This window comes from Bicyclus anynana, chromosome 11 (assembly GCF_947172395.1).
Source record: "Bicyclus anynana chromosome 11, ilBicAnyn1.1, whole genome shotgun sequence".
Lineage (NCBI taxonomy): Eukaryota > Metazoa > Arthropoda > Insecta > Lepidoptera > Nymphalidae > Bicyclus > Bicyclus anynana.
Window position 1 is genome coordinate 10,409,828 of NC_069093.1, and position 24,036 is coordinate 10,433,863.

The 24,036-nt window shown below is 36.1% G+C and overlaps 1 protein-coding gene across 1 annotated transcript in view; it reads left to right on the plus strand.

The window, feature by feature from the left end:
* The first annotated feature begins 388 nt into the window (after window positions 1-388).
* Window positions 389-24,036, plus strand: part of LOC112053581 (uncharacterized) — a 95,167-nt gene continuing 71,519 nt past the window's right edge. Inside the window, exon 1 of the mRNA XM_024093043.2 lies at window positions 389-708. Coding sequence (XP_023948811.1) covers window positions 678-708 — 31 coding nt within the window. The 5' untranslated portion in view covers window positions 389-677. The remainder of the gene's footprint in view (window positions 709-24,036) is intronic.

A 24,036-nucleotide genomic window follows, 5' to 3' on the forward strand; every position in this document is an offset into this window, starting at 1 on the left:
CAAGGGCTAACTTGAATAGAATAAAAAAATAATAATAATAATTTAATGCGAAATAAACCCAGAACCTCGTCATCCGAAGCGACATCGGCAACCACTGGATCAACAAGGTAATTTATAGTACCTACATACGAAGTATACACATAAGAGTAGTAACATATTCAATATTATGTACAAAAATACGATAAATATTGAAACAAATAATAGAATAACCCGCATGTAAAAAATGGTTCACTTGCAACTTTTTGCTCACTGATCCTGTCTACTCGATTTCGTTTTATCAATTGTCAAAGTTTAAAAAACTTAATCCACTTAAGGACCCTTTTCGGAAGTCGTGCATTGCGCATGACGCTACCCTAGCGGGAAAACCAAGGACATTCAGAGACGAAGGCCGGCGCGGCTCGCACGCTCCGTACCAACATTCGATAATGGAATACGGACTCGAACGGTGACTTGTAAACAAAGTGACTGTCAACATTCGGTCGAAATTCGAACGAAAAGTTCGTAAAGTGAACGAAAAATTTGTGTTTATTAAAAAAGTTTTTTTTTTTTGCGTGTCAACGATGAAAATAAGAAAAAGACAAACAGTGATCTTACGTTTGTGACTGTTTTGTTAACTGAAGTGCTTGTGAAGTTGTAAACTATATTATGTAATGAGATAAGTGTTCCAAGACTTGACAATGAAGATTTTAACGCTGATAGCGTTGTGTGGTAAGTAATTGATGTAATATGCAGATGTAGGCAGCAGTGAGCTCTTAGTTAAATTAGAAATTCACGTTGGCGCCTGTAGTACAATATACTTATAATAAATCTGTAGAGAGGTCAGTCCTGTACATTAAATATATTTCCAAAATAACTATCAGTGGGTAATTAGTGATCGAAACTAATGCCAAAAATGTAATCAGTAAAATTATTGTCTGTCTGTATGTATGTAAACTTGGTACAAATTATTCTTCATACTCCTGGGCAGTTTCAAGTATACTTTTCATCAGGCTACGATCAATAGGAGCAGAGTAGCGAAGGGAAAGTTAAGAAAACGGGAGAAGTTACTCCATTTTACAGAGATATGTAAGGGCTGGATTAAAGAGGTCTAAGGGCGGTTGTATGGTTGATATGTTAATTGATGTATCTAAGTAAAAATAGTATTAATAGTAAACTGTAAAATAACTATAAAAGTATTGAATATTAAGCATAAAGTGTGTTGTAATAAACCTACATGTTATGTAATATTCAAATTAGGTAAAAATATAATTATTATGTTATTAAATATCCTGATACGATTTTGTCAGTAGTTAATATTACGACAGGAGCTGTAGTAACGATACAAAAGCTATATAACTGATTATCTGTATCAGAAACACAAAAATATTAATTTACTTTATTAGTAATATTGGCTGTTTTTGACGCATTTGTCTAAAATGTCATATTAGGGAAAACAGGCAAGGATGCAAATTCATATTCAGAAAGTGTTTTCACAGTGTGTTATAAAACGTCGTTGACATACGTGCGCTTTGATAATTACAGCCTCTGCTTCCTTACTATTGCTCTCACCTTTGGCTTGAGCAGCAAAATCGCCTCGGCTGTAATTTTCAACTTACCGCACTTATATCATAATGTACTATCCACCTGTCAGTCAATTCTCAGGAATAAGTAGGAATCAAGTTGACGTTAATGACCTACAAAAGTCTGTAATCCGTTGGAGCTGTGAATGAACCATATTGAATGAAAACTTCAAAGTCAAGCTGTTAAAAAAAATAGAGAAGAATGTGGCTGATTTTTCGAATTTAATAGAGGAATCAAAACGCCGGGTAACGAGTGCTTCCCATTCAACAAGATAATATCGATACACAATAGATATCGTCTATCACAAGTAAAACATGATATTCCGAAAAAAAAGTACATAAAACGAATATTTTTCGCTCTCATATACTTTATATTGGAAGACTATTAAACAATACCAATAAACTTTTATTCGTCAGGTGTTAGCAGAGCGGTTATTCGTTTGTGGAAATACGTCACCGCCAGATAAAACAATATTAAAGGCATTTATCGGCTTGAGATCGGCTTTTATTTGCGCCAGTGGATTCCTTAACCTGTACTTTCGTCGTTATCAACCCATATACGGCTCACTGCTGAGCTCGAGTCTCCTCTCAGAATGAGAGGGGTTAAGCCATTAGTCCACCACGCTGGCCCAATGCGGATTGGCAGACTTCACACACGCAGAGAATTAAGAAATTCTCTGGTATGCAGGTTTCCTCACGATGTTTTTCGTCACCGATTGAGACACGTGATATAAATTTTTCTTAAAATGCACACAACTGAAAAGTTGGAGGTGCATGCCCCGGACCGGATTCGAACCCACACCCTCCGGAATCGGAGGCAGAGGTCATATCCACTGGGCTATCACGGCTCGTTAACCTGTACTTTAATAATCAATATTATTCTATAACGATAAACTTGAAATGTCCTAACGAACGAAACGAAACGATAAACGAAAAAAAATGCTGTTTGTTGTAGGCTCTGTTCTCGGACCACGGCCCGTTTGGAACCCGTATTAGTTTAATTTTAAGTGTTCGAATAAATAACACCATTATTTAATAACTATACTTTTAAAACGTTATGTAATAGGTAATAGCCTGACGTTCCAAAGTGCTTGTAAACTAAGCCCAATTGAAATAGATAAATTTCGACTTTTGACTTTGACTTTGATGCTTATAAACTCGGCAGTGTGAACTTCGATTGTGTCTATCGCTCTCTATCTATTGTATAATGTTAGACCAAGAAAGATATTTACACGAAACTCATATTGTCGAGTTATAAAAAAAACATCGTTACAGAATTACGCTTCAGTTAATTGTTCTAGACTGTGTTAATTTTGTCCCTCAAACCAATTATATATTTATTAAATGTATTCATTACAATAATGTTTAGTATTTTCGTAGTATATGAAACCTTTTTTCATATTAATAAATTAATTATTTTTAAAGTAACCAACGAGAACAAGAACCATCGAATCGTATGCCCGGTTTATTTAGTTAAATTTCTCTAATAAACTTTTCATTTTCTATTCAACTAAAAGAAAAACTTTTCCTTTAGGTTAAATGAACAGGAATCAAACACACGTTCACTAGGATCTCAGCTCTGCTGAACCATTGAGTTATTATAGCTTTTAATTAAGACAAAATCACTGACGATGTTTTATTAACACCTTGTTCGTTTTTGATGTGCAAATCCCAAAATCCTCGTTTCATATACCGCTTCTCATCGCTATATAAAAAAGGCCTTTCACATTTAAATGTCAAACGTCCAACTTCCTTTTATATTGGACGGAGAGTCTACAATAGTCAGACATACCTATTTCATTTAATGAAGACTGAAGGTTTATTGGCCTATGCTCCTATCATAGCTAAGTACGGTAGCCAATTATTATGGAGTTTGGACCTTGATGTATTTGGAAGGTAGTAGTAGTAGTAGTACTAAAGGTACAGACCCGCCTAAGTATAAAGAGTATTTTTTTTAATATTCCCCGGCATTGTATGATAAATTATATCCCCAGTCATTTATAATTTTTTTAAAAAGAACTTTAAAGGTCTCCAGCCAAAGGTTACTACGAAGCTAACTGAGATACTGAATCATATAATACAAGTCTACGATATTCAAAATTCCCATGTTAATGTCCGACTCGGAAGTCAATTCAAACTGTCCAGTTAATTATTCTAAGGTCGCCATTATTACGATTTTTTATTACATGAACAACCTGCTTACTAAATTGCCTATACATCACACTATGAGTCCGTGGACTAAAGATGTAATTTCTCATGATATCCTGTAAAACATAACATAAAATTAAACCGGTCCAATCTCCATAATAGAACTACTGTATTTCCCAATGCTAGGAGCATACATACTTTACTTACCTATCTGTGCTAGGAGCATGGGCTTTCAAACTTTCTTTTATAAAATGAGGTAAGTATGACCATCGCAAGTATCGTTCTTTATAGAAAAAACGTTTACCGCAACGGCGACGCGTCGGAAAAACTCAATTTCGGTCGGTCCTGTTTTCATGTATTTATTTCCCACGCAGAGATTTGGCTACACGGTTTTTTCGATAGATAAATCAATTTTGCTTCAGTTTAGTAGGTATAGTACGCTTACGAGATAAAGAAACTTAATGATGTGTGAACATTGAGTACGACAGTATGTAAAAGTTTTCCCTTAGAATATTGCACAGGGAAAAGTTCGTGTAGGCTTGAAATATTGTTATGATTACCCAGTCCGGGTTTTCTCGAGTTGTGATTTCTCGATAGTGTGGACTTTAGACCACACTAAGAAAAAAATCCTGGATCGCCATACTTAAAAATACGTAGCAAACCCGACAAACCCTATTTACGCGTGTAGTGCTGTGTACCATGGTGTATACATTCTCCATATGTAACACTAGGACATGCCCCACGGTTTTGCCTGCGTAGTTCCCGTTCCCCTAATAATACAGGGATAAAATAACCTTTGACACTCACAAATAACGTGACTTTCTAGTGGTACAAGAATTTTTATAATAGTTTCAGTAGATCCAGAGAGATATTATAAAGAGGTACTTAGTACTTATATTAGTATAGATGATGTTACTTTTAAACGACACAGTAATTTGCACATTAACTAAGTATACGGCATCTATTTACGTATGCCGCACCAGTAGTAGGTAGTTAATTTAAAGTTATTGATAGCCTGTAAGTAGCTCATATAAAGTGTTTTTCAGATAGCATGGTGATATACGTGACAGTTCGTTTCACTCTTGTAAGTTTGCTGCAATTCACGATAATAGAACGTCACAAGGCAATTGTCACCGTGCCCATGTTATCTGAAAAACACTTTAATCAGCTTACTTTTCTCCAGAGTATATTTTGAAATTAGTACCTAGTAGTAGATTTATTCGTGGCAGAGACTAATTTACTCAATACTTATTTCTGCTATCAAGCATTATTGTGTTCCCGTCTGAAGAATATCCGATCGAGTTACCGCTGCAACAGACGCATGTGGCAAAAGTGTTATGTTGTTGTTAGTTATCACTTTAGCCGCTCATTCATATTTTTTACTCTCATTGATCTTTCTTTGACGCTGACATTTGCACGCAGTTGATTCATCAAAACCTCGTGCATATTAACAGGAAATCTTTAAAATTAAAATAAAAATAAATAAATTAATTAAACAAATAAAAAAACCCGACTGCATAAAGTATAAAAAAAATAAAAAGAAAAAAGCAAGCTCAGTCCAGAAGTGTAGAAAGCAATTAGAAAATAGTCGGGTAGTCGGGTAGAAGCAAATAGTCGGGACCTATTAAATAATGTAGAAGAAAATCATCCTCTCCAATATCTAAGGTCCCGACTGTTTTCTAATTGCTTTCTACACTTCTGGACTGAGCTTGTTTTTTTTCTTTTTAGTTTTTTTATACTTTATGCAGTCGGGTTTTTTTATTTGTTTAATTAATTAAATAAATTAATTTCACACTTTTTAGTTACGATAGATGGTTAATTTCGGATTTATTTATTACGTTTATTACAAAGTACGATAATTTATACGTCCAACCGAGGTTAAGCAAATATTCAAAAAAATCTACGGAACGCTCGGTGGGCGAATCCGACTCGCACTTAGCCGATTTTTATAATCAAAATATATAATTTAGTCTATTTTATAAATTCACTTCACAAACCTGCTCGCACCTATAGTCACCCTCCGCGTGTATTTTGTATAGACAACTAATAAATAACGTTTTTCTAATTGTAGTTTTTTTTAACATGGCCATGATATACCATTTTAGAATCGTCACAAAAAGCTCTTAAATTTGACACCCATATTGCAATATTAGAAAAAAAAGTTTTTTTTTCACCTCGAGTCTATAGCGTCTCACAGTCGTCTTGTTATTTTTTTTTAGTTTCACCTATCTAAGAACACTTGGGTTATTGAGACAAATATAACGATATCCTAATTACGTAAATCCGTTCAGTGGTTTGGAAGATATGTGGTAATAAAGAATATTACATACATACATACAAACATACATACAAACATACATACAAGATACGCGCGAAAAACATAACCCTTCTTGTAGTCGGGTAAAAATACTATAGGGTTGATGTTATGTTTACCAAAACAAAGTTTATTTGCCAATATTCGCTTATTGAGATATTTCAGTGAACTCGACTCTCTATCAACCGCATAAAAGAGTAGGTATGCCCATTTTTTGCATAGCGCCGCCGCCGATAGCTTGTTAAAGCGCTGTCAACAATACGTAACATGTCAAAAGTTATCGCTGCAACGATATTTCGATATATAAACTGGTACAAGAGCGGTGGAGTGTCAATAAATTGTATGGGGCTGTGTCAACAAAGCTTTTCCAGAGTGGAAAAATTATAAATATTGGTTTAGTTTTATTCAAATCTGTATACTATATTATATTTGTTTGTACTTGAATGTTTTTAGAGTTTACTTCATAAGAATCGATTTTTTAACCGACTTCCAAAAAGGAGGAGGTTCTACGTTCGGCTGTATGTATGTTTTTTTTTTTTTTTTTTATGTATGTCCAGCGATAATTCCGTCATTTGTGAACCGATTTTGAAAATTCTTTTTTTGTTTTGAAGGGTTCTATTCCAGGGTGGTCCCATTTTTTTCATGTCAGGATCTGATGCTGGCATCCTGGAGAAATCGAGGGGAACTTTCGAAAATTATAGGGACGGCAAGTGCGTTTGTTAGTGTTTCCATAAGGTATTTTAAACCACTACACTTTTATGAAGGTCTGGAGTTGGTCTGATGATGGAGCCGAAACACAGACGATGGAACTCGTCAACGATTTACAGCAGGTACCTTTTGTTTGGGCTTGATTTATTTGTATTGATGAGAACTTTCCACCTAGATGGGTTGTGGCTGTATTAAGGGTCTGATGATGAAGACGAAGGATAGTTAAGGGAACTCCTCAACGGTTCACAGTAGCTACCTTGTGTTTTGACTTGATAATTTTGTATTGATGAGAACTTTCCACCTAGATGGTTGTGACTGTATTAGGGGTCTGGTGACGAAGATTAAGGAGAGTTAAGGGAACTCATCGACGGTTCACAGTAGCTACCTTGTGTTTGGACTTGATAAATTTTATATTGATGAGAATGTGACTGCATAGGGGGTCTGGTGATGAAGACGGAGGACAGTCACCTTTCACGATTTTATGAATATTCATATTACGTGTGGATAAAGGGGGAGTGAAATTTTGTATATGAGTTAAGGTAGTATTTTTAAAATTGGGATTGTAGGACTTAGATACTTATCATAAGAAAATAACGTTTCAACTAATTGCTTATTAATTTTTGTTCACACTCAGTGGGTGTGCTAACACTAAAAATTAAAAAATAAAAATTTTAATAAAAAAAATGCAACCGACTTCCAACTAAAAAATTAACCTAAACTAAAAAGCAAAAAATAACATCTTACTTATGTGCTACCTTCTGATCAGTTTGAAGGCGGTGCCAATCCAGTGTCATGTTTTAATTAAAGCCGTTTCTGAAAGAACCACAGAAATTTTGTAATTTAAACGGCTTAAATTAAAACATCACTGGCTTGGCACCGCCTTCAAACTGATCAGAAGGTAGCACATAAGTAAGATGTTATTTTTTGCTTTTTAGTTTAGGTTAATTTTTTAGTTGGAAGTCGGTTGCATTTTTTTTATTAAAATTTTTATCATATATAGCCCCCGGTATAAAAAAAATAATAATGAGCCGTGATTGCCCAGTGGATATGACCTCTGCCTTCGATTCCGGAGGGTGTGGGTTCGAATCCGGTCCGGGGCATGCACCTCCAACTTTTTAGTTGTGTGCATTTTAGGAAATTAAATATATTTGTGCGGAACCTATTCTGCGCACCTTTCAACCTGCGAACTGAGCGCGCACGCCGCGGCCTGCTGCTCCTCGGTTGCGCATCTTTCATTTTTCAGGCGGAGACGTACATAGTGTACGGTACGGGGCAACATACACATATTTAGACAGTCGATCTGAAAGAGTAAACTCCATTCTTGCGTCGGAGCTAACACACGCTTTTTTTTCAAATTATTGCAATCACACACTGACACTATCTGCCTATTTTAACAAGGTTGTAACATCATTAATATAACATTCTTCTTATAATATGACTTTCATCATGAGTATTCTCTTTCATATCTACGAGTCTAGCATCAATACGTCAATCGTTGAGGCTTATGAATTGGTACGTCGGTATACTTAAACTATTAACTATAGTACGTAATATCTATACTAATATTATAAAGCTCAAGAGTTTGTTTGGTTCAACGCGCTAATCTCAGGAACTACTGGTCTGATTTTAAAAATTCTTTCAGTGTTAGATAGCTTATTTATCGAGAAATGCTATGGCTATATATTATTTCCGTATTCCTATGGAAACGGGAACCACGCGGGTAAAACCGTACGGCGTCAGCTAGTGAAACATAATATTGATTAAGGTATTACCAAGTTAGCCCCAACATAATGCGGTTTAATGATTCGTAACAGTAGATCCGCGCCGCTGACTTTGCAAACAGGAAATTTTCGTTATCCGTAAGGATGCTTTGAACACGATCCTATATTTCTATTACCGAATGTAATATCTATAATCATCATCATCAGTATATTTTTAATGGTCCACTATCAATTTTCCTTTAACAGGGGGGTCCAATTCCTACTACACCTACCTATCAGGGCGAAGATTTTTTAGTACTTAGAAGAACCAAAGTCGCCGACATAGGTCAACGAGTTGCGAAGCGGTAAGACCCCACACTAGTAAGCGCAGTGCTGGTCGACCCCCACCAAGTGGACTGATGACATCAAGCGAGTCGCAGGGATTCGCTGGATGACATGTTTGGAAGTCCCTAAAAAGGCCTATGTCCTGCAGCGGATGTCCATCGGCTGATATGATGATGATTTATGTAAAAGCGAAAACCGCTTTATACGTCTAAGATGAAATTTGGCAGGCAGTTCATAGTTAGTAGACGTCCACTAAGAATGTATTTTGTGACAGGGCTGGATTAACGAAGTCTAAGGGTGGACGAAGTCGCCTAGTGTTACTATGGATGTCACGGTATGTCGAAGTCGAATGCTTCTCAAATTTTTAAATATACGAGTATGTACCTATTTTGGTCCTTTGAAGTTTTTGTTCATTAAAAGTTACGTCTGGTTTTTTCAGTTAAATATGAGAACCGCAAATTACGTCGTAGTAGCGTAATGGTTTGTAATTTCTGTCCAAAGATAAAAGGAAATCCCTGCGTAAATATTATTTTTGAATTAGCTATAAATCTAAACGGGGCCGCGTTTTTAAATCTTGGTATTGCGAAAATCTCCCTCAATTCCTTTTTATGAATACGAAAATAGAATATTCCGTTAATGATTATTTCGGAATATACAATATATTGCCTGTTATATTTATCCAGTGGTTAGTTAGGATTGTGAAATACCTATTGAGCTTTTTTCCATTTACTGAGCATTATGAGGTGACAACGTCTTATAATTTGATGAAGCTAGATGCGAACTCGAAAAATGATGACGTCATGCGTCGTTCCCTCGCTCTGGGGTTGCCAACTTTTTTTACAAGAAATAAGTATATTCTGGTCTATGAAGATTATTAAACAGTATTTTAGAAAAACGAACGAGCTCTTCTGAAAAATGCGACCATTCCATGAGTATTTTCTTAAGACGTTGTCACGTTCAACTATCGTCAGTAAACCAATTTTTTTTTTATTTTGCTTAAAAGTGTGCATCTGAAACATTACAATTCACATAGAACTGCATAGGTATTCGTAATAAAAATTTGTTCAAAAATCCTAAAAAAAATACGAAATATAATGGGATAAAAAAAAATTAAAATAACTCAAAAGTGGTGAAATAGGGCTTGAAAGTTTACATTGATTTCTACGCGGTCGAAGTCGCGGGCGTCCGCTAGTAAATATAAGCTTTTGCGATAAAAAGTATTCGATTGAAAGTAAATACGCAAAGTTTTTACTCTAGGAAGCAGTAGGAAAGACTAACTTGCATTCGATTACCAAACGGAAAGAGAACTGCTTTTGTAACAGTTTGCCAGAAAGTTTCTTGTTGATTTTATTAAATGAGCTGAATTCATTTCGCTGGTCGAGAGAAATTTGAGTTTTATTGCAAACTTTTTACCGGATTAAACACAGAAAGACAAACACTAGTTTTGATTTTAGTTATCTACATAAATCATGGATTTAAAATATTATTATTAAGTTGTGGTAATATGTTTGGATGGTCTAATTCCAAATTCGGGATTTACTCTGTAAAAGGAATTTAAATATACTGATCCTAACTTTTTTAATTTCCGATACGGCTTAGTCTATTTAACGGAGTAAGAGATTTTAAACAATTCAAAATTATTTCATATAAAAAAACTCCCCATTCGGTATGAAATTTCGTGGACCCCCGCCCAGACGTCAACGTAGATCCCTGCCGAGTCTTTCTTGGGCCCCTGGAGGTCCACCTGGACTATTTTGGAAATTAATGCTCTATTCCATGGTGTGAGGTATCGTTATCGGTATTTTTGTGCATTACATAAGGGATTTAAACTTAACTACGGAACCGTACATTGCGCGGCCCGACACTCACTTGGCCGGATTTATTTAACAGACTTTTATGCAATTTTTCATAAGTAAACTTAGCAAAGTGCAACATATTATTATTATAGACTTTGTTCCATCAAGATCAGATTTAAGTAATCCGTAAAAGTAAAAAAGAATTTAAAGTGGACAGAGTCGGGGTTTTCCAATAGGGCCATTATTTACAATTAGGCTTTGTTAAGGTTTAATAAAACCTTATTATTTCTATTTATTATCCTTATTTCCTATTCATGGTTCAAAATGTTTGAAATTGTTTTTGCGTTTTGCGTGCAAATACATTTTACAAGGGTCACCTGTTCCATTAACTATTAGGGGCAGATTAAGCAGATGTTTCAAAGGGTGCCTACCCATTTTGTTCAATTATAAAGCGTATTCGATATAATTTTTAAAAGGTGGGAGTAAAATTATAAGTATTACTACGATTATAATAAAACTTATTATTATAAGTACTAGTTTTATACGTACGTATTAGTATTATACGTACGTAGCTATAATTGAAAAAAATGAGGACGACGGTACATAATTTTTTTTTGTTGTTTAGGAACTTGTCTTTAGGTCTAGACCGTAAATCTTGTCTTTTAAGGTCTGAGACTAGGGTTAATTAGACGCCTCTTACTGAAACGTTAACATATTTGTTTTAAACAGCTGTGCAGTATAATCAGCTGCTTACATCACTCCTAAAGATTTGACATTTCGAAAGTTCGAGTATTGAAGTCAAGACAGAAGTAAAGTGAACTGAACTTTATTTTACACTAAAAGACACTACAGGACTCCATCCGTGAAGTTTCCGAAAGAACTTGGCTTTCTATTTGTAAAATCAGTTTCAAAATCGGTTCAGTAGATCCAGAGGTAACCAACACCCCTACAGCCTAACAAACACACAGTTTTACCTCTTTATAAAATTCTGAGAGGACACTCGTGCTCTACAGTGAGCCGACTCATCATCATCATCATTATCAGCCGATGGACGTCCACTGCCTCTTGCATGAACCTCCAAACAAAGCGATCTCGAGCCGCCAGCGCACCGCATCCAGCGGGTCCCTGCAACCTGCTTGATGTCTTCGGTCCACCTACTGTGGGTTGACCAACACTGCGCTTTCCGGTGCGGGTCGCCATTCCAGCACCGACTGACTGATTGAGTGAGCCGACTATTGTTCATTAATATTGGTAAAGATAATATTATTCATGATATTTTACATTCAGTCCGTATGTTGTGATAAATACTCTTTCTTGAAGGCAATCAACTAAGTACACGTCTACTTAATATTCACTTTCACTACTCGCTATAAACATCTGAGTAGTATTAAATATTTATGTAAGAGGGTTACAGTAAATGTAATTAGAGAGGCGGCCATTTTAATCCCGTCAAAGCCCGGAATTTGAAACAACATTCGGGGAGAGTTTGTTAACGTCTTTAAATTAATTTTCGCGAAATTCGTCAATTGGGATGAAACAGGGCACCGTCTTTAGTACATACCTCTTTGGCAAAAGGCCAGTGTGTTTCCATTTATTCTATAATAATTTATTATTAATAACCGGAGCATCCTCAGGAGATGTTGACTCTACAACGTGCAATTGCAAAAAAAATGCACGTTGTAGAGTCAACATCTCCTGAGGATGCTCCGGTTTCGGGGTGAAACGTACGTAGAGAGTATTTTGTCGAACCTGGGTTACGTTGTATTTTCAAATAGTTTTAAGGGCAGCACAAGGGTGTTTGAATAGCAACCCGCACTGGAAAGCACATTCTTTGTTAACCTCTCATCAGGTGTGATGGTATGCTGATATGATGATGATGATTCTCAAGGGCTGTGGCTATACAATCTATAAGGCTCGTGACATATTCATTAAATGTGGCTTCTAAATTCAAAATTCATAATTCGTTTATTTCAAGTAGGCTAAGTTTACAAGCACTTTTGATACGTCAGTTGACTATTTGTAAAGATTCTACCACCGGTTGGGAAGGCACATTCTGCTGAAAAGATACCGGCAAAAAACTCAACAGTTGTTCTTTAAAAAAAAATAGCTTCACAAAAATCGTCAGGTTAATTTTATTTAATTACTTCTAAGCTCACAGATTAGGATTTCTTTGAATCGGGGGCCCGTGGTATTTTCCCAGGACTCTATAGGAGACTTCATAAGCCTGTTTTTAACGGCAGAGGCTATCTCCAACATCTTCATCATTATCAGCCGATGGACGTCCACTGCTGGACATAGGCCTCTTGCATGGACTTCCAAACAAAACGGTTGTTTTTGGCTGTAAAAGGTTGGTGCCCAAAGAATGACCACGCTGGGCATGCGGGTCTGTCATTCGCAGTTCTAGACTTCTCGCACCGGTGTCGCTGCTGCCCGACACCAGTCTGTCATATTTATGAAGTCTAGCTGAATTGAAATGGTTATACCGCCATTTATCGGTCGCTAGAGCCTCGTTGTTCCATCTGCAGGGTGCACCACGAGCAGGTGGCAGTTTGGGAGGCTGACTGGTACTAGCCTCGCTTTACACCCCACTAGCCTCCCCCTTACACCCATTAGAGGCTATCTCCGTTTTAATCTAATCATGAGATGTGATGAGTTTAGACTTTCTGCGCTGCTCCAATTCGAATGGGTTGGCTAGATAAAACCGGTGACATGATTTTATAGCAAGCGAAGTACGACTTTTCTTGGTCTTGTTGTTCTGTTCTCGGAGATACTAAAGTGCGTAAATAGGTGCACACAAAACATTGCATGCATGCTCTCGCAATCTCTTATTCCGATGAGACGGTAGTCCGATAAGACCGAAAGAGATCAGGCGCAGATCCAACGGCTTTACGTGCACTCTGAGGTGCGGGGTTGTACTAATACCGCCCTTAAGTAAGCTTCCCGTTTTCAGGCATCTTTTGAGATTTTTTTCTAAGAGCAGACATTCCAATCCATATTAATATTATAAATACGAAGTCTGTTTGTCAGTTTCTTACCTTTTCAGTTTCAAAACAAAGAACTGTTTTGGTTAAATTTGGTGTAGACATAAATCTTGGAGCAAAGCATACTTGTAATATTTTAGGGGATTTGTAATAAACAGAATTTAATACGAATGGTGTCGCTGGCGTCCGCTAGTATAGATATATCAATAGATTATACTTTATTTGAAATAAGTACAGAAAAGACGTTTATTTTAAAGTGGTGCCACACATCACAAGGTCTTAAACTAATTGTATTGTCTGATGCCTTAACCACCTGGACATGTCAAGACCATACTGACGCAGTGAAAGCATTAAACACCACTTTGTTATGTTTATCATAACCTTGAAAAAGGTTGTAAAAGGTGAGCTCAGCATTATGCTGCATGACGAAGCAAACAGATATATTTGCACACCACAATGACAAAAACAAGAGAAATTAAAACATATTAAGAAGAAGTATATTATATTTTAGTAGGCCTTACCAGAGACTCGAATCATATACCTTATCTACAGTTCGTCATCAACCCATATTCGGCTCACTGCTGAGTTCGAGTCTCCTCTCAGAATGAGAGGGGTAAGGCCAATAGTCCACCACGCTGGCCCAATGCGGATTGGCAGACTTCACACACGCAGAAAATTAAGATAATTTCTGGTATGCAGGTTTCCTCACGATGTTTTTCCTTCACCGATTAAGACACGGGATATTTAATTTCTTAAAATACAGTTAAGGTATATGATTAACTAGCGGACGCCCACGTCGCCTGTGTTCAAATCTATCTAAACTTTCAACCCCTATTTCACCACTATAGGGGATGAATTTTAAAAATTTTTGAATCACATTTTAATTTGAATTTTTTTATAATTTATGTTTTTATTTGTATTTTTTATGATATTTATGACAGACTGAGAGTCAGACAAAAAATCGAAAAAAAATGTTTTTAGCTTCAGTATCGATTATGTAATGCCCCCCAGCAAATTTTTTAAAAATATCTTCATTGTAAAGAATGTACAAAATATACTGAATTCGCTTTAGTGGTATAGATTCTAGATGGCGCTAGTAGTACTCTAAGCCACGGTGACGTTTGTTGTTACAAATGGTCTAAGTAAAATCTCAAATTTCGAATTAATATATGAAATTCGACCAGCTTTATTATAAGTATAGACTACAAGACTAGCTAATCACAGAACAAACGAAAGTTATTTAATGTAGGTTTGTCTTAGCAGAGAAAATGTGTGCCGTCGTAAGAAAACGCAATTAGGTACTGCGCGGTACGACAATGGTTAACATCGCTCCACATTATAGGATTAAAAAACACAATGAACACTTACTAGACGTTACATAGCGTCTCTTGTGGAACTAATTCCACTTGCTGGGAAACGTAGTGCGGACTTGAAATTTCGTGCGGTCGTATTTCTAGAGTAATCTTTTTAACTTCAGATTTTATACATGTGATTTACATACCTACTTCAAGACCTCGAGTTGTTCAAATCGTTTCGTTAATAAAATTTAGTAATTAGTCATTATCAACCCATATTCGGCTCACTGCTGAGCTCGAGTCTCCTCTCAGAATGAGGGGTTAGCCCAATAGTCCAGCTAATCCACATTTGGCCAGCAATCGCTGGCCCATACGAGTAGTGGGTACGTCGATGGACCAAAGAGGACTATCGAAGCATCACCCCTCAGTGATGAGTCTGACCGCTTTTACCGTTGAATTATTGAGGCTATAAATCTTTGGATCTACTGATCCCGATTTTGAAAACTCTTTCACCACTGGATATTTAATATAGATATTTGTGTGATAGGTTATATTTTTTCTTTGTATACTCACAAGAACAGAAACTACACAGATAAAACCGCGAGGCATCGGCTAGTTATAAAATAAAACTGATTGAATAACAATATCGAAATTAATTTAACATCGGTGGAAAATATTATTTCTCAATGCTTTATTCGAACATATTGCAACAAATTTAACAATAGCATAATTGTTTCAGTAACACAATACATGTCGGTAAGACGTTATAGTAGGGGAGCCGAAGAGGGGATTTTTGCAGTTACTCGAGCGCGGCAGATGAACATAAGGGACCTTTACCTTGCACGTTGTTCAGTACATCCACCAATTATAAACCCTTATTATGACCAATACGTTTAGGGCAATCAAAAAAAAACTTAATACTCAACCAGCACTTCAGATTAAGATAAGGTAGGTAAGTTAATAGCTAAAAGGTGTACATTTCAAAAATCTGACGATTTCAGCGTAATGTAATGGAATGGGATGGTTCCAAAATAAAACCCTTATATTTCTGTTATCGTGTCACGAGCGAGGTTATTTTTTTTAGATATTTTGAATAAAATAATCTTCTGTATAATTGCTTATATTAATAATTGTTCTCTGATGATTTCAGTAAGACAAAGTAATAAAAATTTTCCTTTAAAGTCTGTAGTTCTTTTTCGTTGAAAGCGAAAAAAATATATAACCATTTATTCTTTCTATCATCTATTTATTTATTTGTAGAAAAGCACGCCAACAATACCCATATTAAACATTAAAAAATAAAATAAAATATGTCACATGTAATAATTCTGATATCTATATAAACAATAGGCGCACATAACATTTATATAATTATATGTCAACACTTAACCAATTATATGTAACACTTGTTTTAGGGCTTTTATTAGAGCGATAACTTGATTTACAGATTTAATCTACCAAATCTAATCGATTCACATGACGCTTTGGTGACTACAAATTTAGCATCCCGGGCTCCCCTACTATTATTGGTAACTCAAGGCGCTGAAAGTTATACCGGTAATTCTATTGCACTGTTACACAGGGACATAGGGAGAACGTTAGAGCTGCCAAGGCTTGGCAGCCGGCCAGACGACGATTGTGCTTTACTGTACCGATTATTTTCACTGAATGGTTCAAAATGCTCGCGTATCCCACGTTTGAGTAGACATGAAAGAATATTCGTGTGCACAGACCGACTGTAACGGCTAACATTTAATAACTATCGGTGCTCTGTGTAGATTCCGTTTTTGGTTCCAGGAAATAAGTATGTAAGAATTTCAGACGATATGCTATTATTAAAATATCATAGTTTGGCAAGGTGCAAAACTTAGAGGGTTATGTTCATATCAGCCGATGGACGTCCACTGTAGGACATAGGTCTTTTGTAGGGACTTCCAAACATCACGATATTGAGCCACCTTCATCCAGCGAACCCCTGCAACTCGCTTGATGTCGTCAGTCCACCTGTTAGGGGGTCGACTAATACTGCGCTATCTGGTGCGGAGTCGCCAGTACTTTGGGACCCCAACGTCCATCGGCTCTTCGAATTATGTGACCCGCCCATTGCCACTTCAGCTTCGCAACTCGTTGAGCTATGTCAGCTTGAGCTTACACTATACCTATACTATATTAAAAAGGCAAGTTAGATATAATCACCACCTAAGTAATCTCCTGAAGCTACTTAAAACTACTTACTTAGAAATACGTGGCCATGCATATTTGCCGTAGGCCGTTGACGATGTTCTCTCGGGTGAATGTCGTCGCCAAGTATCGTCTAAGATTCTGACGTACGTACGACGACCTTTCCTCATTGAGTTTCTAATAAATAAGTTAACAATCTATACTAATATTATAAAGTTGAAGAGTTAGTTTGGTTTGTTTGATTGCTTGAACACGCTAATCTCAGGAACTACTGGTTCGATTTGAAAAATTCTTTCAGTGTTAGATAGCCCATTTATCGAGGAAGGCTATAAGCTAAATATTATACCCGTATACGTATACCGTATACACCGATACTGACTCTGATTGGTACACAAATAATGAAAAAAAAATATGATTCTTTTCTACGTATTTGTCAAATCAAAAAATATAATTCAGGTAACAAAACAGAAATAAATGGTTTTAAACTCGGTATTCAATGTAGAAAATAATAACTCCAATATCAATTTACGTTCCCGTAAGTAATTTATTGCCTGAAATCTCAACCACGGAAACTCTATATAAGGCTACGAGACTTACAGGAAAGCCAATATTGGGTGCCATAATTTTCAACTCAAACATAAATTTAACTCAACTCAATTATTAATTTCATTAAAGTGACTATTTACCTTACAAAACAAGTGATGTTAACTTTGTATGAGAGATTTAGTGTAATATCTACTTAAGAAATAATATATTAGGCCCTTACAAAATGAAATTGGCGTTTTGTAAGTGAGAAACGTAATTTTTTTTTTAATATTATATATTCATTAAATCAAAGTAAATATTATCGCTATCTTTGCACTTTTGCCATCATATAGGTTTGTTTATGCACACCAATGTTACTAATAATTTATAGACGCGAAAGTTTGTATAGATGTTTGGATGTATGTTTGTTTGGATGTTTGTTTGGATGTTTGTTACTCTTTAACGCCGCTACTACTGAAGAGATTTGGCTGAAATTTGGAATGGAAATAGATTTTACTCTGGAGTAACACAAAGGCTACTTTTTTGAATCTTTTGTCAGATTAGAACTATCTTAAATAGTTTTTGAGTTATAATTCGAAACCGAACCCCTTCTTTTATTTTTAGTTAATTATTTATAACGTGTGCAATTTTTGCGAGCGGTACTCCAATTTTTTCAAAAACTATCTACATTTAATTCCGAATTTAATGACACCTCAGCCATTTTTATTAGAGACGGAGAACTTTTTTTGACCTAAATGGCACATGTGAACGAGACTATGTTATGTATGTTATCATAATATATTCGACGTTTGTTCAAAATTATTTGTAAGTGGGTAGCTTTGTAGTAAATTGCTACAAAATTTTTTTGTTAAATTTAAAAATTTGACCGGTGCCCCGGTCCTTATTATATTATATACATATTTATTGAAATTATAAGGAATTGAATGCTTATGTTACGTGAACATTACTAGTACGAGTGGTGCATAATCAAACAAAAAGATAAGCAAACAAAGTATGTTTTGTTGTATATTTTTTATAATTTACCTTGCTTTCGAAAATCAATTTATTATGTAGATACGTATTATAAACATGAAGTTACTTATAGATATGAAAAATGTTGCAATAGAAAAGAACAGGTTTCGATTGCAAAACGGAAAACTAATTAGGTAACTGTCGGCAGCAAAGTTTACTGTTGATTTCATAAAATGAGATGCTTAATTAATTCCACTGCAAATTTAAACATTTTTCAACTTAACTCTACTGTATTTTTTCACGCTTTGCAGTTGAGAGCTTTTAGCGTTTTATAGATACTTATGAAATTATAATAATAGTTATAGATATTATTAATATTATATTTTGACGGCCTCCGTGGTGCAGTGGTTTGCGCGGTGGATTTACATAATGGAGGTTCTAGGTTCGTTCCCCGGCTGGGCAGATTGAGATTCTTAATTGGTCCAGGTCTGGCTGGTGGGAGGCTTCGGCCGTAGCTAGTTACCACCCTACCTTACCGAGGGCTAACTTGTACAGAATTCAATAAAAAGTTAGATCAGGGTTCCTTAAAATTTTGACTACCCCCATAAAATATAGGCTATAAGCCGTTCTCGATAATAGGGCTATCTAACACTAAAACAATTTTTTAAATCGGACCAGCAGTTCTAGATTATTAGCGCATTCAAGGAAACAAACAAACAAACTCTTCAGCTCTTTAATATTACTATAGATACGCGTCACACAAATAGAGTTCTGTGCAACTGCTTATAAGATAAAGGTGTATTTGTTTTTCATAAGCAAGATGTGAAAAAGTTAGTCACGTTAGGAGCTACAATTTTAAAACACTCGAGATTCCACATGAATATTCACTACTTGCATAAATGTGTACACTTCTTTACGATAGCATAGCATACAGATAGCAATTATTCAGGGTTTCTAAAACTTTTGCCTACCCCATAAAACTTTTTAGATGATAGTGCGGTTTCACCCGCGCGGTTCCTGTTCCCGTAGGAATATACCCCATAGCCTTTCTCGATAAATGGGCTATCTAACACTGAAAGATTTTATTTAATCGGACCAGTAGTTCTTGAGATTAGTGCGTTCAAGGAAACAAACAAACAAACTCTTCAGCTCTAGATACCCGTCACACAAATAGAGTTATGTGCAACTGCTTATAAGATAAAGGTGTATTTGTTTTTCATAAGCAAGATGTGAAAAAGTTAGTCACGTTAGGAGCTACAATTTTAAAACACTCGAGATTCCACATGAATATTCACTACTTGCATAAATGTGTACACTTCTTTACGATAGCATAGCATACAGATAGCAATTATTCAGGGTTTCTAAAACTTTTGCCTACCCCATAAAACTTTTTAGATGATAGTGCGGTTTCACCCGCGCGGTTCCTGTTCCCGTAGGAATATACCCCATAGCCTTTCTCGATAAATGGGCTATCTTTATTTAATCGGACCAGTAGTTCTTGAGATTAGTGCGTTCAAGGAAACAAACAAACAAACTCTTCAGCTCTAGATACCCGTCACACAAATAGAGTTATGTGCAACTGCTTATAAGATAAAGGTGTATTTGTTTTTCATAAGCAAGATGTGAAAAAGTTAGTCACGTTAGGAGCTACAATTTTAAAACACTCGAGATTCCACATGAATATTCACTACTTGCATAAATGTGCACGCTTCTTTACGATAGTAATAAAAATGCTAATGATTCTCCTTTTGCCACACCGACCGGCAGCGTATGCCCGTGCACTGTGTAATATTCGCTGGAATGAGATTTGAAGATTTCCTACGGTATCTCGCAAGGTTTCTTTACGTATCATAAAAGGAATTTTCTGCGTTTTTTCATCGCAATCGTCAATATCAGCTTTTTTGAAACTGTGCAAGTACCTTTTTTTTATTCTTTACAAGTTAGCCCTTAATTGCAATCTCACCTGATGATAAGTGACGATGCAATCTAAGATAGAAGCGGGCTAACTTGTTAAGAGGAGGATGAAAATCCACATACCTTTCGGTTTCTACATGACATCGTACCGGTATGCTAAATTGCTTGGCGGTATGTCTTTGTCGGATTGTTGAATTAAGAAAACCTCACCTTAGTCGTGTGGCATTTCGATTATCTTTCTACAAACGCTTACATTTCGAAAACCAACAAAATGTATGGAAATGACAGATACGATCAACAACTTGATCACGTGACCTGTCGATAATGAACGTCATTCCCATACATTTTTTTTAAAATTTTCAAAGCTTCCTTCTTACAGTTATAGAGCTTAGATGCACGACGCTACGCCAATGTGGGACGGCGGGCTTAGGATGATATTTTATATTTTTTTTTAATTGTTCATTAAAATTACTATGTGGCCTGCCCATTGCCACTTCAGCTTCGCGACTCGCTGAGCTATATCAGTGACATTAGTTCATCTGCGGATCTCCTCATTTCTGATTCGATCGCGCAGAGAAACCCTAATATTATAACTTTCAAAAGTTTATTTCTATGTGACATAAACTTTCACGTTGTTAGTATTATTATTTTTTTCTGATTGATTTAGTGCCGTAGGCTCCATATGGAACCTCAGCAGCGTCACCGGGCCCGAAGTCAGAAACAGAGTAGATGGGCGGAACGACTCTCTAAGGGCGTCTCCTCTGAGACTCGGACCTCGGCTTAGAAGGCCGTTCGGGAAGGGTGTTTTGGCCTGAGTGTATCAGTCCGGGCGCCCCTGAGATCGTGAGTTAAAAAGCCAGGGTGACGTCAGATATCGGGGACCTCGTCTTGTTAGTATTAAACTGATGAGCATATTTCTTGGTAGAGGTAAGTAAATAACTTATTAACCAGAAAGAGAACTGTCTCTGAAGAATATGCTACCCTCGAGAAGCTGCAGACAAAAGCTGGTTTGTAATAAAAGCTAAACGAAAATCATGGAAGATTTATTAGCTTTTCACGGAAAACCTCTTACTGCGTTACTTCTACAACAAATCCGTTACATTCATACAATATTCATTACACAATCACTGAAAGTGTAAATTGTAGCGTTCGATCCAAGAAGTGCTACGTTCTACGTCGTAGGCGTTTCTACTAAAATTTTATCATATATATATCAGCATAGAGTTGTATGTAACAACTCTATGCTGTTGTTTGTTTGAAAAATTTTACTACATAAACGAAAATATGTAAAAAAAAGCTAAACATAATGCCTAGAATGGTGACTAATTGGTTTACCTACAGCTATTATATTAACTACATAATATTATAAAAATATAAAAGGAATTATACTAAATTTAAACTTTATCTAAAGATTCAGGCGTCGTCCAATTCGTACTTTTACCTAAAAAAGTAATCTATTTGCAGACCAGGCGATTTTTTTTCAAATTTTAATAAACGATTTTTGATTCAATCACTGAACAGTGAACATGAACCCAGCATCCTTTTTGTTAGAACTCATTAAAACTTTTGATTACGATTCTGAGCTAAACAAATAAATCACAAATGTTTGAAATATACGCAAATTCATTCAATTTTGAGACATATCGTTTTATACATACGTTTTTTTTTTTAAATAACATTAGTCATAATATTTTTAATATGACCAATCCAAACTCTTACGAATGGTCGTAGTCACAGGAGTGGGTACGAGAATAGTCCAAATAGTCCAAATAGTGGGGATATAGTTTAGTATTTATTAATTTATAAATACATACTTTATATTTAAATGCTACTATGACCTTGTCTGTTGTTAAAATTAATTACCTATAGAAAGCTATATTATCAGCGACTATCAAAAGTGATGACGTGTACATGGGTAAATACTACGCGAGTAAAACTGCGAGCGGTAGCTAGTTTACTATAGAAAAAACCAATAGTTTTATCTCTGCGACTCGCTTGATGTCGTCAGTCCACCTGGTGGGGGGTCTACCAACACTGCGTTTTGTAGTGCGGGGTCGCCATTCCAGCACCTTGGGACCCCAACGCCCATCGGCTCTTCGGACTATGTGTCTCGCCCATTGCCACTTCACCTTCGCGTCTCGTTGAGCTATGTCGGTGACTTTGGTTCTTCTGCGGATCTCCTCCTTCTGATTCGATAACGCAGAGATACTCCGCGCATAGCTCGTTCCATCGCCCGCTGTGTGACTCTGAGTTTTCTTATGAGGCCTATAGTTAGCGACCAAGTCTTGGAACCATAGGTCATCACTGGCAACACGCAAGTCTTCGAACAGTGCGTGTTGTCACTGATAGTTGAAAAATAATACCTATTTATTATTGCAATCGGATATAAACGATACAATGGCAATTGATAAAATTCTATTGCGCCATAACGCATACGGAACCATGTTTGAGATGGCCTGGCTTGGCGTTGAGCCAGGCGACGATTGTACTTTACTGTGGCGATTATTTCCACAGAACGGTTCATACCCCAGAATCTACCATCTGAGTACACATGAAAGAATTTTAGTTTGCACGGACCGACTGGAACGACTCCCGTTTAAATTCCACAAGAATGCAATACGGTTGCAAAGAAAGTCCTGTATTTAAGCGTGGGCTTTGGAAAATGGTGCTTAAGTTCCCACTTATCTGAAATTTCCTTATAGTAAACATTGTTATTAATAAAAGAAAACCGAAAAATATTTGTTATCAAACCTTGATCCATAGAAACAGAAGGTACTACTAACAGAAGGTACTGCTGGACCAATTGAGACGTTCTTAATTGGTCCAATTCTGGCTGGTGGAATTCTTCAGCCGTGGCTAATTACCACCCTACCGGCAAAAACGTACCGCCAAGCTATTTAGCGTTCCGGTACGATGGCGTGTAGAAACCGAAAGGGGTGGATTTTCATCCCAATCCTGACAAGTTAACCCGCTTCTTAGATTGCATCATCACTTACCATCAGGTGAGATTGTAGTCAAGTGCTAACTTAAAGTAAAGGATAAAAAAATAAAAATATTTTAGTCTTCTAACAACTCGGAAGTTAATGGTGAATTATAACCGTGTGGGATCACCATTGACAAGAGCATGTTGGCAATCGGTATCGGTTATTGCCATCAACACAGTGTTCGTTTCAAATAAAAAAAAATCAAATAAACAATATTTTTTATTTTTTAGAACAGAGAAAAACTCAGTATATTTTACAGCACAACTCGAGTCCTGGACTCCATACCGAAACCCAATACTCCTTAATATTTTGCAATATGCACGCCTGCTATAGGCAAAAACATTATTCATATCATGTTTAAATATTGTCACTTTTATTCAAATAAATGGTTAATTGGATACTCAACGACAATTTATTATACTACAAAAATTAAATGCACCTAAACGAATAAACCATTTTCAACGTGCAGTGAAAAAAATATATAATTTTATTTGCATATAAAAAAACCTACTATCAGCGCAGTTAAACAACTTCGTTATTCCAACGTTGATTCCATTTTAATTGTCACACGTCAGAAAAGTGAAATTTTTGATACAAAAAAAAATATATATGAG